This window comes from Numenius arquata, chromosome 7 (genome assembly GCF_964106895.1).
Source record: "Numenius arquata chromosome 7, bNumArq3.hap1.1, whole genome shotgun sequence".
Classification (NCBI taxonomy): Eukaryota; Metazoa; Chordata; class Aves; order Charadriiformes; family Scolopacidae; genus Numenius; species Numenius arquata.
Window position 1 is genome coordinate 21474851 of NC_133582.1, and position 13458 is coordinate 21488308.

At 42.9% G+C, this 13458-nt stretch overlaps 1 protein-coding gene across 1 annotated transcript; it reads left to right on the forward strand.

The window, feature by feature from the left end:
- The first annotated feature begins 244 nt into the window (after positions 1-244).
- PKIB (cAMP-dependent protein kinase inhibitor beta) lies at positions 245-5800 on the forward strand. The gene is made up of 2 exons (XM_074150746.1): positions 245-392; positions 4939-5800. The coding sequence occupies exons 1-2, from the start codon at positions 245-247 to the stop codon at positions 5022-5024; spliced, it is 234 nt and encodes a 77-aa protein (XP_074006847.1). The 3' UTR covers positions 5025-5800.
- The last annotated feature ends 7658 nt before the right edge of the window (positions 5801-13458 follow it).

Below are 13458 nucleotides of genomic sequence, written 5' to 3' on the forward strand. Positions count from 1 at the left end.
TGATGTAAGGAAATGCACAGAGATTCTTTTATCTTCTTTTATTTTCTTTTATCTTCTTTTATCTTCTGGGGCACAAATAAAGCTTAAGCGCTCAGTATTGAAATATATGGCTTTTAATAACAAAAGACCCATTGGGCAAAGCCTATGGCTATTGTATTGTTGATTAGCATCCATGCGGGCTACGGCTGTTTTCTTCTTATGTTTGTTCCGTACGCAGATGTTGCTATGAGGAAAGGAGTCAGCAATGACTGATGTGGAGCCTGTGGTCACAGATTTTGCAGCATCAGGACGGGCAGGCCGCCGGAACGCCTTACCAGACATTCTGGGCTCTCCTGCTGGTGCTGGGACTTCAGACCTGCCACACAAACTGGCTGAGCTCTCCGTTGCAGAAGGTAATGCTTGCGCATTCAAGAAATGGACATTTTTATGCAGTCATCCCCTGCTTTCTCCTTAAGGCTTCTGCCACCATGCAGTTTTGATGTCAATACTAATATTTCTTTCTTCATTTATGATTAAATTCAGCCTTCCAAAGCAGTTACCACTTGTATTTCCTAAGGAGACAAATTAATTTTAACCCAGACTAAGTCTGCCATATCCACCCACAGACTGAGTGTTCAGCAGCCTGGTGAAAGGTACTGGGAGCTGAATTCCAGTTCTCCTGAGGAAGAGCAAACACAGTTCCATTTGCTGGGCAGCTTGGAAAACCACCACTCAGCTATAAATTAGGGTCTGCTCCTGCACTGAGATAACTTAGCACAAGACAGCAAGCTGCACTGTTAATCGAATTGCAGTTATCAACCTAACTCAGGAATATACATTAACAGTAGAGCTTACAGTGATTTACTCCTGCTATTAGGCTTTCAGCTTTGCTATCTGAGACCAGGGTTGTATTTTGGCCTGTCCTTTAGTTTGATATGGTGCTCTGTTGATTACCACAGGTTTAATCAACACCAGATTTATATTTGAGTTCTTTTTACTTTCAGGGGGATTTTTGGATTTGGAAAAATCTGGTTTTTAGTGCCTATGAAGTGAGAATTATGATTTGGCCCTTAGCATGGGTTGCCCCTAGTTTTTTAGGTTCTGATTTGGAAGTAACTTCTCATGCCCGTCACAGTGGCTGCTGTGACAGCTGGTGGTCCCACTTCCAGGAGCAGCGATGGTGTGGGCACAGCACAGGGAGGGGCAGGCCTGTGCTGAGGAGTCGGGGGGCCCATGAAACTGAGTATATTATAGGAGGGATTCCCAGGCTCTGAGGATGTATGTCCTGCTTCTACGTTGCCTGAAGCAATTAGAGGATGTTAGAGTTTACAGCCTCCTAAAGCACCATAAAGTCTGGGGGTGGCAGGAGGGAGGATTCCTTTGATTACAAGCTGTTCCTTCTTTGATGATTTAGATTATATTAATGTATTTGGGGTTCTGTAATCCAAACCAAACATGTCTACCAAAGGACTGTGGTAAAGAAGGCGGCAGGCGGAAACATCACTTCCACGAGGAGTAAGACAGGACCAAATGACCACATCCTGGCTTGACCCTGGGAAAGAGAGGAAAATAAGAACCTGAATGGGTGCTGGAAGGAGGCATTACTTTTGTAAAAGGAAAGGGCAAAGATTTATGAAGGAGAGAGGGTGGACATAAAGAAAAAAAGGGAACGACAACAAGGTCAGATACCCTCAGGCTGCAGGGCAGTAGTGAGGGGAACTGGGGGACTCTGTAAGAGCAAGTGGGAAGGAAGATGGGCGCTGTGTCAGAGTACATTCAGAGTATTGCTGGGAGCCCAGTGAGTCCAGGGGCAATGATGGCAGATAAGCCTCAGTTGAAACTCCTGTGTTTCAAGGAGAGATTTTTCCCCAGGAATATGAAAAGTGTGTCCCTACCGATTTTCTCCTTCTGGTGTGTCCAACTGGAGCACTGGAAATCCATTCCAAAATACAGTCACTTAACATTTAAGGCTTTGGTTTTCAAATATTATGGGGGGGTTTATTCCAAATAGCTCTTCTGCCTGGCATGGATTGTGCACCATAACCAGGGGTCAGGCTCCGGCAGGAGAGAACTGTTTCCCTTATCAAAGGGGAGGTAGACAGGAATTTATGTTGTTATTAATGTCAGGAGCTGTGGAAGTGAAGTGACCAGTCCAACCCACTGAAATATTCACTGCTACATTATGTGTAACCAACCTTTGCATTGTTTAGAGCAGTGAACCTTGAGAGAGATGCACAAACCCATGTTAAACAAAGCACAGAAGAGTACAACAGCTATAGATAACTTCCTCATGTTTGTTTCATTTTGGCCTCTGGAAAGTTTAGTAGTTAGAAAGAATATACTTTTTAAAGCATGCAGAATTTCTCTCTCCGATCTTTTTTTTTTTTTCCTCCTGGATAAAAATAAACATGAAAGAGTGAAAGTCTTGTTAAAAGAAATGTTACAGCACAGCATAAAATAAGTACTTAGCCCTCCAGACAGAATAATCCTCCCCTCCCGCTGCCCATCCAATGCATTAAGAAGAAGAAATGAAACACAGCTACATTAGTTTTAGCAAAATGTACTGATGCTTTCTTACAAATACAAGGACCAGCACTGCCAGGATTTGAAGAACAGTTAAGAGCGTGGAATTATTCTTTACCTTTGTCATTGGCACATAGCTGTGCCAGAGCCTGCCTGGAAGGAGCAGTTTCTGTTATCAGCACTTTGCAGTAGTGATAATAGGAAATGAACATAGGATACAGTTAGGTCCACTCTGATTGCTTGGGTGCTTTTTGAGGTTGGGAATTCCACAAGTATCATATGGGATTTACAGCCTCATTGTGTTGCAAGTTATGACAGCAAGCAAAACGAGGAGAGTTCACCAAAATGGAAAGAAAGTTTGGAAGCTCAAATGCTCTGACAGAGAAACAGTTTGTGCATCATTTGGGGCTCTAATGGGCATCTCTTTTTTCCTGTTTCTGTTTTTAACAATAAGTTAAGTAAAAAAATGAAAGCCATTTCCAGCTCAGACCAAAGAGGTTGGATAAATGAGAAAAGTGGAGAAGATGGAACATGTGGCTATATAAAGCATGCCCTATTTTTTTTCTACTCTGAAAGATTCAGGGAAGATTATGGGAACTGGTGAGAATGACTCTCTCCATCTTGCTTCAAATGTAGCTAATGCTCACTGGATCATACATTTTCTCTCTTTCTAAAATGCTATCAGCTGCTGTCATAGTTGTCAGGAACAGGACACGCTAATACTTTTTGTCTGGCTTAGAAGAGAAAAGAGACTTTGCATATATTCTTTATGAATATACAAGGGTCATAGCTGTGTGATATAAATTTCCATGTACTCTGCAAGCCACACCAAATTAAAGTTCTCATGAGATATACAGGAGAGATTTTGGCGCCAGCTGTTTATCTCAGAGCCTGGCTCTGAAGTGAAGACCACCTGTATCCTGTCTGAGCATCCTCTGCTGGTGCATAAGTTTTAGAGGGCTGAGACCTCCCACAGGTGCTCTGGTGGGAGGCCACACTGGAACCATGTTAAACAATTGACTGGTGTCAGTGGTGATCCGAAGGTTGAAGAGGAGTCTGCAAGAAGTTTGAGAGCAAAGAGGGAATACTGGCCTCTCATATTTGGTAATCTGCTTTAGGGCACTATTCCGCCAATAACTTTTATTGTTTGCTGATTTTTTTCTAGGTGACTCTGTATAACTATCTTGATACACTCAGCTTCTTAGCACCTGTCACACATCTAAGTGCTACCAACTAAGAGATTAGATTTCCTCTAACGAACTGTTTACCTCTATCCTGTCTGCAGGACTCCACATCCAACCCCACACAGAAACAGCCAATAGAGAAGACTGTTCTGTCCCCCTTTCCTCAACAGTGCTGTGCTATGTAATACTGATGGGTGTCAAATGACTCTTAATTGACCAGTATGAAACCCTGAAGCCTCCAAAACTCTAAGCAGACTTAAAACATCATATGATTTCTGCCAAGACCTTTAGCCGATGAATTGTATACAGCGGTAGCTACTTGCCATGGTTTGTAGAGACCAAGATATATAACTCTTTCAGCCGTTGGTAATATTTTGCAGCAAGTCTCCACGGCAAATAGCTGAAACTGTGCCCCTTAGATTATGACTGTTAGAGTGGATAGGGACTTGGAAGATGGTACAGCCTGATATGCTGAGCAGACCACCTCCTTGCCCCCAAAAGCTAGGGCTGTCTCAGATTCAGACATACAAACTGTTCTCTTAGCACTAGTAATGCCATGTGGGACTTAAAGGCAGTGTGAAAATTATTATGCTTTGCAAAGAAATCAAGGCAAGAGGAGTTCCTGTTTCTCAGTGAGAGAATCTGAGCATCAAAAGTGACAGGGTGGAACATTTCATCTTATGGCCATGCATGCATGCATGCTTTTACTTACACTAGTCATCTGAGCATTCAGACTGCTAACCTATGGAAGAGTGAACTTCCAAATCAGCGTAACCAAAAAATCCCCTCATCTTGTGAAGACAGGGTGAATTCTCCTAGGTATTTCTTGGCAAAGAAGGTCAGACAGATAACTGGCATGTTCATAAACTGTGATGTTATCTACCTGAAACCAAGCAATGCTCAGAGGAATGCAATATTCTAACTTGACTTTGGGAATTACCCAGAAAAAAAGTAAAACAGTAATAAGAAGTTAACTCCAATCTGCTTCTTACAACCAAATGCACATGGATCAGCATGTGCAAGGAACAGGCAAATCCACAAAATAGGCAATTGCTTTTGGAAGATGCCTCTGCAAGTTCTTTATCCTTCAAGTTAATCTCTCTTTCTACAGCACTCATGAGTGTGGTAGTGTGTAGTGTGGTAATAAAGAGCCAATCCAAACAGAGATGATCAGTGAACCCAAACATTTGACTGCATAAAAAAAGGTGTGAGAATGCGTGTGGTATAAACGTTTAATTCTGTCTTTTTTTAGATGAAGGAGCAGAGGGTGGAGAAGTGCCATCATCCAAAGCCTTGCTGGAAAGTCAAGAGGCAGATGGAAAAAGCAATGATTCCTAACACCTAAGGACTGCTGGATTAATGAAACCCATCGACAGACTTTCCAGATTCCCTGTGTCACCCCTTCTGAAGTGTGGTAGCAACTTTAGCAGCACAGACAAGATTTTGCAACACACTTGTACCTAGATGACATTAACATGGAACTACTGTTTTTTCTACTATCATCCTTCAAAATCAATGTTCTACACATCCAAATGGGAAGAGAACTAAAGAATATATCTCCTGGTTTAGGCTTTCTCATGGTTATAGTATTCATCCTAACTAATCTTCTTTGACAGTTTCAATTAATATACCTAGCAGATGTATCACCAACTAACGATTGCTTCAAAATAAAGATCCTGTTTCTTAATTTCCCAGTATAGCTTCTTTCTCTCTGACACAGAGGTGTATGCACTCTGCCCAATTTAAGATGATACTAAATACATGTAAGATTACAGCCATTATCTGTAATTTATCTCCTGAGATTTTTTTCTCATTAGGCACATGTAGATCGGTGTGAGAAATAAATAAAAAGAAACAATTTTTTTCTATCCTGTTTCCAAAAGGTTTTGTATACTACTTAAACACCAGTGTTTGTTTTCAAACCCTCTGTAAACTCTGTTCGATTATGGCAGATCATCTCAGTTCTCCCACTCTTAGCAGTCTTGCCACTTCCATCATTTCTGTTTTCAGGCTGAATATTGTAACTGTTCACGTGTACCTAAAATAAAGTAGCCATGTTTGTAAGTGATTGAAATTGTTTAATCTTACTGTGGAAATTAAATAGCTATCATCTTTTCTGCCTTCTGGTGATTCCTTGATGCTTTTCCATATGACAAGACTTAAAACCCTAGAAGACATATTGCTTTTATTTAATCTGTTTTTAGCTTTATTGTTTGCTGACAATGAAGATGTTCCAATCATGATTTTTACAAAGATTTTTAAGCGAAGGTTTTTCTCTACTGAAAGGTACTGGTTTGTTACAGAGGTCATGCTCCTGAAAATACTTAGCATTCATTTCTTGTTGTAGGAGACCTAAGATTCATGTACAGACGTGCACCTTTACTGCAGCCTGGGGCAGCAGCCTTTTATGTACTTCTTGAAACCTCACCAACACCGACAATCGAGTGCTGGGTTTGCTCACACAATCTCTCTGCTGGTCTGTAGTCAGAGGAAGCATCTCTGATGGGTACATTCCACATCTGACTGGTATTCCATCTATAAAGTATTTGTGTATTTTATAGCTGGCAGAGAGCTTGCAAGAGGCTTCTGCAAGAGGACCTGCCATTCCTAGAGTGCATTTGCTCACCCACTGTCTTTTGGGGACCATTCAGTAAAGGATTCAGTTTCATCCAACTGAACTGAAGCTCAGTTCCCTCCACTTATCTGTATTCATTTAACAAGTGCAGCATTCAAAATTACTTTCAGGTTTGGAAAGGTCAAATAACTTACTCCACTGGAGCAAAACAGGTGGCTTAAAGTCTGAGACTGAAGTAGCTGATACTGGAGGACCAGAGTTGAAAATCGCAGTGGAGAGTTAGTTGGAGCTAACTAACTATATTTGTAGTACACACTCTTACTCTGGGTTGCAGTCCCATTCTGATACACCAGCCTCCTTTATAGCATCATGGTACATAAAATTGTTCAATTTTAAGAAGTCAAAATGATCCCGTGGAAATCAAGTAGCCGAGTATTACTGAAACAGAATTCCTTATATGCTCTAAGTGGAGCATATGCTAAAGTGCTCTTCTGGGTCGTGGCCTATATTGAATTCTCCTCTTCTTTCACAGTTGCAGCACTGGATATATTTAGATTCTTCTCTTACAGAATACAGACACTAAAATTTGTGTTATAGGAATAGATACTTCAAATAAGCATTTTGCTAACCTAAGATGCTTTGAAGTTTTTTACTATTAAAACACCAATTATGAACCAGCTGAATTTAGCAAATTATTCATGTGCTGAGCTCTGTATAGAAACCATTACACAGCTATATACATACACAGAGTTAACTGCTCACAGATGTATAGCTTAGAACTAGTCGGAGTGCTCAACACTGGAAAATTGGTGCTTACTTTGTACTTAAGCTGTGTGAACCTGTCATAGCAAACACACTGAACAGAAAAAAGATTTTTTTAACAGAAAATTAGAAAAACTACATGAGAAGTAAAGACTAACAGGAAGATTTAAATTGCAACTCAATACAGGATGAACATATTGATCTATAATATGTGGGTCACATATACAGTCCTCATTCACCTGTGTATTATCTAGTTGCTGATTAATCAGGTTACAGGTACAGAAACACCTCTTTGCCACGTGCATGTACAGTTTGTGTCTAAACGGCTGTTAGTCCAGGCTGCATGAGAGAGCTCTTCTGTAGTCAGTTCGGATATAAAAGATGAGTATCTAGTTATACCTTGGATTTTGTCAAATAAACCTTTCCAGTTCTGAGCCAGCTGCGCATTTCTGACCAGTATACACAGAACCAGAAACACTGGTTGGTGTGGGAGATATTGCGTCATATAAATTTTGGTCCAGAAGCATTTGTTAGTTCTGTATTACGCCTGACTCAGCCAGAAAGGAGCTACCCCCTTCAGAGCTGTCTGGGGGTCTCTATGCCGTGCTGTCCAGTAGCCTGGGGTTTAGGCAGGGTTACTGTCTTAAGCACAGCTAAACTTGGGAAAGCTCTGGTTCATTTTCTTGTTAGTATCTTGAAGATCGCTAGTAGTCCTACTAAACTTTGGCTGAGCAAATTAAGTGTTTTTTTCTCCCTGAGCCAGTTTATCCAGTTTCAACCATTATCCAGGCTATACCACCATCCCATTAGCTCCAATAATGGGTATTGATGACAGTGCTTTCTCTTAATCCACAGGGTAGCAAAGTTATGGCCCTGAATCAGCAGAGTATTTTAAAACATGCTCAACTTTAAATGCAGACTAGTCTCATTGAAGTCAATAGAACTACTTAGTGCCTAAAATTAGGTACACACTTAATTACCTTGATAAATTACAGCAGCAAACTTCTATTAAGGCTAATCTGGTATTATAATGCATTAATCCCAATTTCCATTCCTGCAAGTGTGGCACAGGTAGTAGCATCTTTTTCATCAGCATACAGCAGTATCCTGGGCTTTTATAGAGCAAAGAAATTCATTTAGTACCCAGCAAAAAAGATAACTTTGTTGTCTCCAAATTTTAGAACTTACTGAAGCAATTATTCATTCTTAGCCACTCTGCATATTAAAAAAAAAAAAAAAAGAAAAGAAAAAAAAGAAAAGAAAAGGCAGGACACCCCCTGCCATAACTTCATTGTGCATATATAAAACAATTTAGGTACTTTGAATATACAGAAAATTGGCCTCAATCTTTTCCAATTGTCACTAAGAAGGTAATTTTCTTCAGGTCATCATTTCATCAAAAGCTCCAAGTAAGAGGTGGATGAACATGCTGAGGCGCATCTTTTGTTGCTATAAATCAGGAAAGTTCAATTTGTTATCTGGAAGGCAAAAAAGGACTAAGTAGGTTTTGAGGTAGGGGACTGATTATTAGAATGTTCTCATTTAGAAAGATTAAGAGAATTAAGTCTTTTTTAAAATTAAGCTTATTTGCTATGATTTCTCATACAGCTATCTCCACCTGTGCCATATACCATCATTCTGATATAATATTGCATAGTCTGAGCTTGGATGGATGGAATGAGTGGCAAAGCAGTTTACAAGGTGGCATATTTAAAAACAATTTTCCAAATCATTGATAGTACAGAAATGTGCAGGTCAGATCTAGTTGTCACTGAAGACAATGATCGGTTTCATACTAACTATAGTGTGAATTATATATATATTGTATATAATTCATGAGTCAGGAGTTACTCATCATAGAGAAAATTTCTCCCAACTCAGAACATGAACACAAATGCTTGGAGGCAAGGGGACTAGTCAGTGGAAACGTCATATATGTTTGCACTATCCAAGACATCCTATTTAGTTATATGGACCTGCATTTGACCCACGGTGGCCACTTCTCTGTTGTGCAGCTTTCATACAATGGTCCTCATACAAAATAATATAAATGCACTTGCATTAGTTAAAAATTACAACAGAGCAGTGGCTAGAAGAGGTTTAAATTACACTTTAGCATCATGTATCCCAAATACCCTTTATGTATCATACATACAAAAAGGAATGTTTCAAGATTTAGCAAATTACTTGTGACTGCTTTATATTCCTCTCTTCTGTCTGCTGGTGCTCTATGTGTGATAAAGCCCATGAAAAGGAATTGAGCAGAGATTTCTGCATGGATTTCTCCACTGGTTTGGCACAGGCTTTATTTGCTGTGCTCAGCGAGCATAAGCCCCAGGCCCACCATGGTCTGTGTGGGTTCCCCAGAGTCCACAAAGCACAGATCAGTGAGGCTGAGCCCACTGGGGTCCCAAGGCACTTGCTCTGAAGTGGTTCGGGTAGAAACAGCAAGGGCTTAAACTGTCCTGCCATCTAGTGGGATCCTCAGCCTGCCAGGTAGCTTGTGCAAATGAGAGGAGGGAGACAGCTTAAAAGACCTCAAAACCAGCTGGGAGGTAGGTGCTTGAGATCAAGGGCAAAGAGGGTGTGAGCTGGCCCGGTGAGAGGTAGGCCATTTCCAGCTAATCTGAGACCTTCACTTCAAGGGTTTTGCAATGAGCCCAGTACCTTGGTGCCTCTGTGTATCCAGAGTGTCGGGTGACCACAGACAGGAGATATCTCACAGGGCTGAGAATACTGTTCCAATGGCTTACATAGGCTTGGGAAAATAATGCCAGCTGAAGCTTCCCCACTCCACGGGGCTGCCATTCGCAGGTGTGTGATACTCCTTCCCGCTGCCCCTTATTGTCTCCTCCCTCGCCCAGCCGGCCCGAGTGAGTGCCACATCCCACTCACAGGCCTCGGTGGGAACTCACTCACACGGCCCGGCCAAGGGAAAGACGCCAGGCTTGGGCACCTAGGGGTGAACTAGCCAAAAGCATTTTCAACTTGTAAGCTCTGTCGTTAAGCAGTTGGCTGAGCCTGGCTTGCCACCTACCCAGGTTTAAATACCTGCCCCGTGATTTGGGCTAGGGTGCCAATACTGCCATGATGACAGGTTGTGACCTTTCTGAGGGAGAGCTCCTACAAGTTTCACCTTCCCCACCTGAAGCTGTTCTACTTATTATCGGGTTGTTCAGCCTGGAGAAGAGAAGGCTCTGGGGACATCTTTTTGTGGCCTTTCAGTATTTAAAGGGGCTTTAAAAGAAAGATGGAGACAAACTTTTTATCAGGGCCTGTTGTGACAGGACAAGAGGTAATGGCTTTAAATTAAAAGAGGGAAGATTTAGACTAGATTTAAGGAAGAAATTTTTTACAGTGAGGATGGTGAAACACTGGCCCAGGTTGCCCAGAGAGGTGGTAGATGCCCCGTCCCTGGAAACATTCAAGGTCTGGGGCTCTGAGCAACCTGATGTAGTTGAAGATGTCCCTGCTCATTGCAGGGGGGTTGGACCAGATGAACTTTAAAGGGCCCTCCAGCCCAAACTGTTCTATGATTCTATGATTCTTCCTCAGATAGTGATTAGCAATAATTGTTGAGATCTGTTATTTTGTTTCAGCATTTTGCTTTATTTCCCTGTTCAGCCTGGTGGGGACTAGTTCATATCCCAAGATGGCCGGGAGGGACAGGAGGCCTGAAGGCCACTCCTCTGCTCCGTCTTGTGCCCTGTCCTAATGCCAGAGCTCTGGGGGATTTTAGTGCAACACTTATGTTTGATGGAAATTAGTTTTCTGGCTGGTACTACAAAGCCTGGGTGCTGTGGGCTTTTCTGGATTAAACATATATTCAGCAGTTACCTCCAACATAAAGGGACGTGATGTGAGGATTTAGATGATCTTTACCAGTGTTTTATTCCTGGGAATCTGCTGGTCAGTGACTGATGCTGTAAACCCAGTGTTTATCATACAATGTACAGAAAAGCTAATCTGTGAGAGATTGGTTTAACCTTCCTATATATTTTCTTTCTTTTTCAGATCCCTTGGGCACGTTTGACGCATCAGCAGGGTAAAGAAAAGAGATGGAGCAGGTAAACTGCCCTTAACCCCCAGCAGTATTCCAGAGGTAGTTTTCTAATAATGCACCTAGTTTCCTAAGGGGACAGACAGGGGCACCTTTGGGCCGGGGGCTCCGCAGCCTCAGGCTGACAGGCCGGCCATCCTCGGGCCCTGCCGCTGCGCGCCCGGCGGGCACAAGATGGCGCCCGAGCCCGCGGCAGGCCCACGGCCGAGCCTTCGCCTTCCTCACAGCTGCAGCCCCCCTCCGCCCCGCGGCTCGCAGCGCCTCGGAAATGGCAGAGTCTGGGCCTCCTTCGGTGTGAACTGTAACCTCAAAAAAGAGGCAGGAGAAAGGCCGGCGCTCCCCGGTGCGGAGGTGGTGCTAGCAGAGGTCCCACCGCACCGGCCCCGGGGCTGCCCCTGGAGCCAGAATTATAGAATCTTAGAATTGTCTAGGTTGGAAGGAACATTTAAGATCATCTAGTCCGACCATCAAAGGGGGGGGGGAAACGGGCTTGAAATGTGCCGTCCCTTTCCGCTACCCTGCACACCCCCTCGGGCAGCTTGGGCCTCCTTTCAGAGGCGCCCTCCGCACGGACCACACCAGTGCCTGGCCAGCTCAATACACAGTTTATTCACAGTAACTGTTACTTCGTGCTTGCCATCATAGCTGTCACTCCAGCGCGACCTCCATTCCCCCCATGTCCCCCTCCATGGCCCAGCAGCCACCCACCAGCAGCTGCCCAGGGAGCTGGGCTTTCCTCAGCAGCCTCCCAGGCCAGCCCCAGCTTCCAGCGGGCAGCAGCGGCTGAGCAATGGTATCCTGTGCACCACGAAGGAAAAGTGCCCTTTAGTGAAAAACAGCAAAACTACTATACACACATTCATGGGAGAGCTACAGGTTTTGAACCTGGTTGTTTCTCCTACCAATTTTGTACCCATCTTCTACTTTAATTGCTCAGCAATCCCATCCCATTCCTTCCATCCCCCTGAATTTCTCATCTAACTCCATTCAGAGCTCTCATCCATCTACTCACTTCCTTTCTTCAGTGCTCATCCCTTGCTTCATTCATACTTTCTTATGCCCAACATTAACTGTTAGTGCTTTAAGCACCCAGTACAAGAAACTAGTCTCTTTAATTGCCTCCATATTTGGTAAAATGAGATGGTAGAGGGACAACGCATTGCTATTCCTCCCAGCAAGTACTGGGTAGAGATCTTCTATATCAGACAGACTCATTAAAGAGCCTTGAGCCAGTGCCTGAATAGTCTTTGTCTTGAGCACTGAGACAGGGAAAGCTCTAGAAAAAAAATAGCATGTGATTATGCAAATAGAAATGGTGTTGCAATATAAAAAAGTGCTGAAACAAATTCCTTTCAGGCATGTTCTTTCAGATAGCCTTTGAACTCTTGATTTTGCATCTTTGTGGGTTGTGTGTTTTTTTTTTTTTTTAACGTGGGCTGTTATGAGTGGAAACTTCTAGGTAAATTTATAGAGGATCAAATGACATGTAAGAAGGAGTATATTTAAGGTCAGGAGAGACAAAGGACAATGACATGGAGTTAAAGGCATGAAAGTTGTGCCATGTTTCCTCTCTGTAGCTCTTCTTTTAGCAGAACAGCTGAGCCAGTCATGGTGCAAGCAAGTCAGCCTGCTCCTGCACCCTCCGCTGGCTCTGGACTCTGGATTTCTGAGCTCTGGCTGCAGCGCTGATCAGCCACTCAAGAAAGTTTCAAAGGTCTGGAGGAAGATGCTATTAGAAGCCCTGTTTAACTATTACAAGATTAGTTAAGGATTTTGTGGTCTAGGTTATGTTTACCACTGCCACACTAAGGGGGGAATCTTTTGAAACATGTACACAAGGATGTATAGAATTAAAGGAAGAGTGGATGCATCAATACTTCTCCACGGGCACTTGCTGTAGTGCAGTCCAGAAAGTGAGTCCCGTGATTATCCAGGCAGGGACCACATGCCTGTTCTCCTTTCTGTGCACATCTGCATCTTTTCCCATAGTAGACTGGATTTGGCAAAGTACGAACCAAACTCAGCAAGCGGGATGTTTTTAAGTTTCCTGGTTTAGACTTGCTACATGGTGACCCCCTCATGTGATTTCTTGCATAATCCAGGATATGGAACTTCTCTGAATTACTTCCTGCATCATGTCTAATAGCTGTGGTTGTTAGCATAGTTTACAAACTGGCAGGGCTGAAAAGTCTAGTAAGACAGTTTGAAAGTTGGTCAAGGGGTTAAGTCTCTTCACAGCTAGTATGCACTGCATTTTTAATATAAATTTATCTAGGCTTAACTTCCAGTGACTGGAGTTTTGTATACCAGACTGAAGAGACCACTCTTATTTCTGTTTCTCTGGGACTGTCTCCAGACAGCTGGGATGACAGAAG

Excerpts from the sequence above, each read along its gene's own strand:
- PKIB (XM_074150746.1), top strand. The coding sequence starts at position 245 with ATGACTGATGTGGAGCCTGTGGTCACAGATTTTGCAGCATCAGGACGG. Across the intron at positions 393-4,938 it reads TGAGCTCTCCGTTGCAGAAG|ATGAAGGAGCAGAGGGTGGA; the intron begins GTAATGCTTGCG and ends GTCTTTTTTTAG.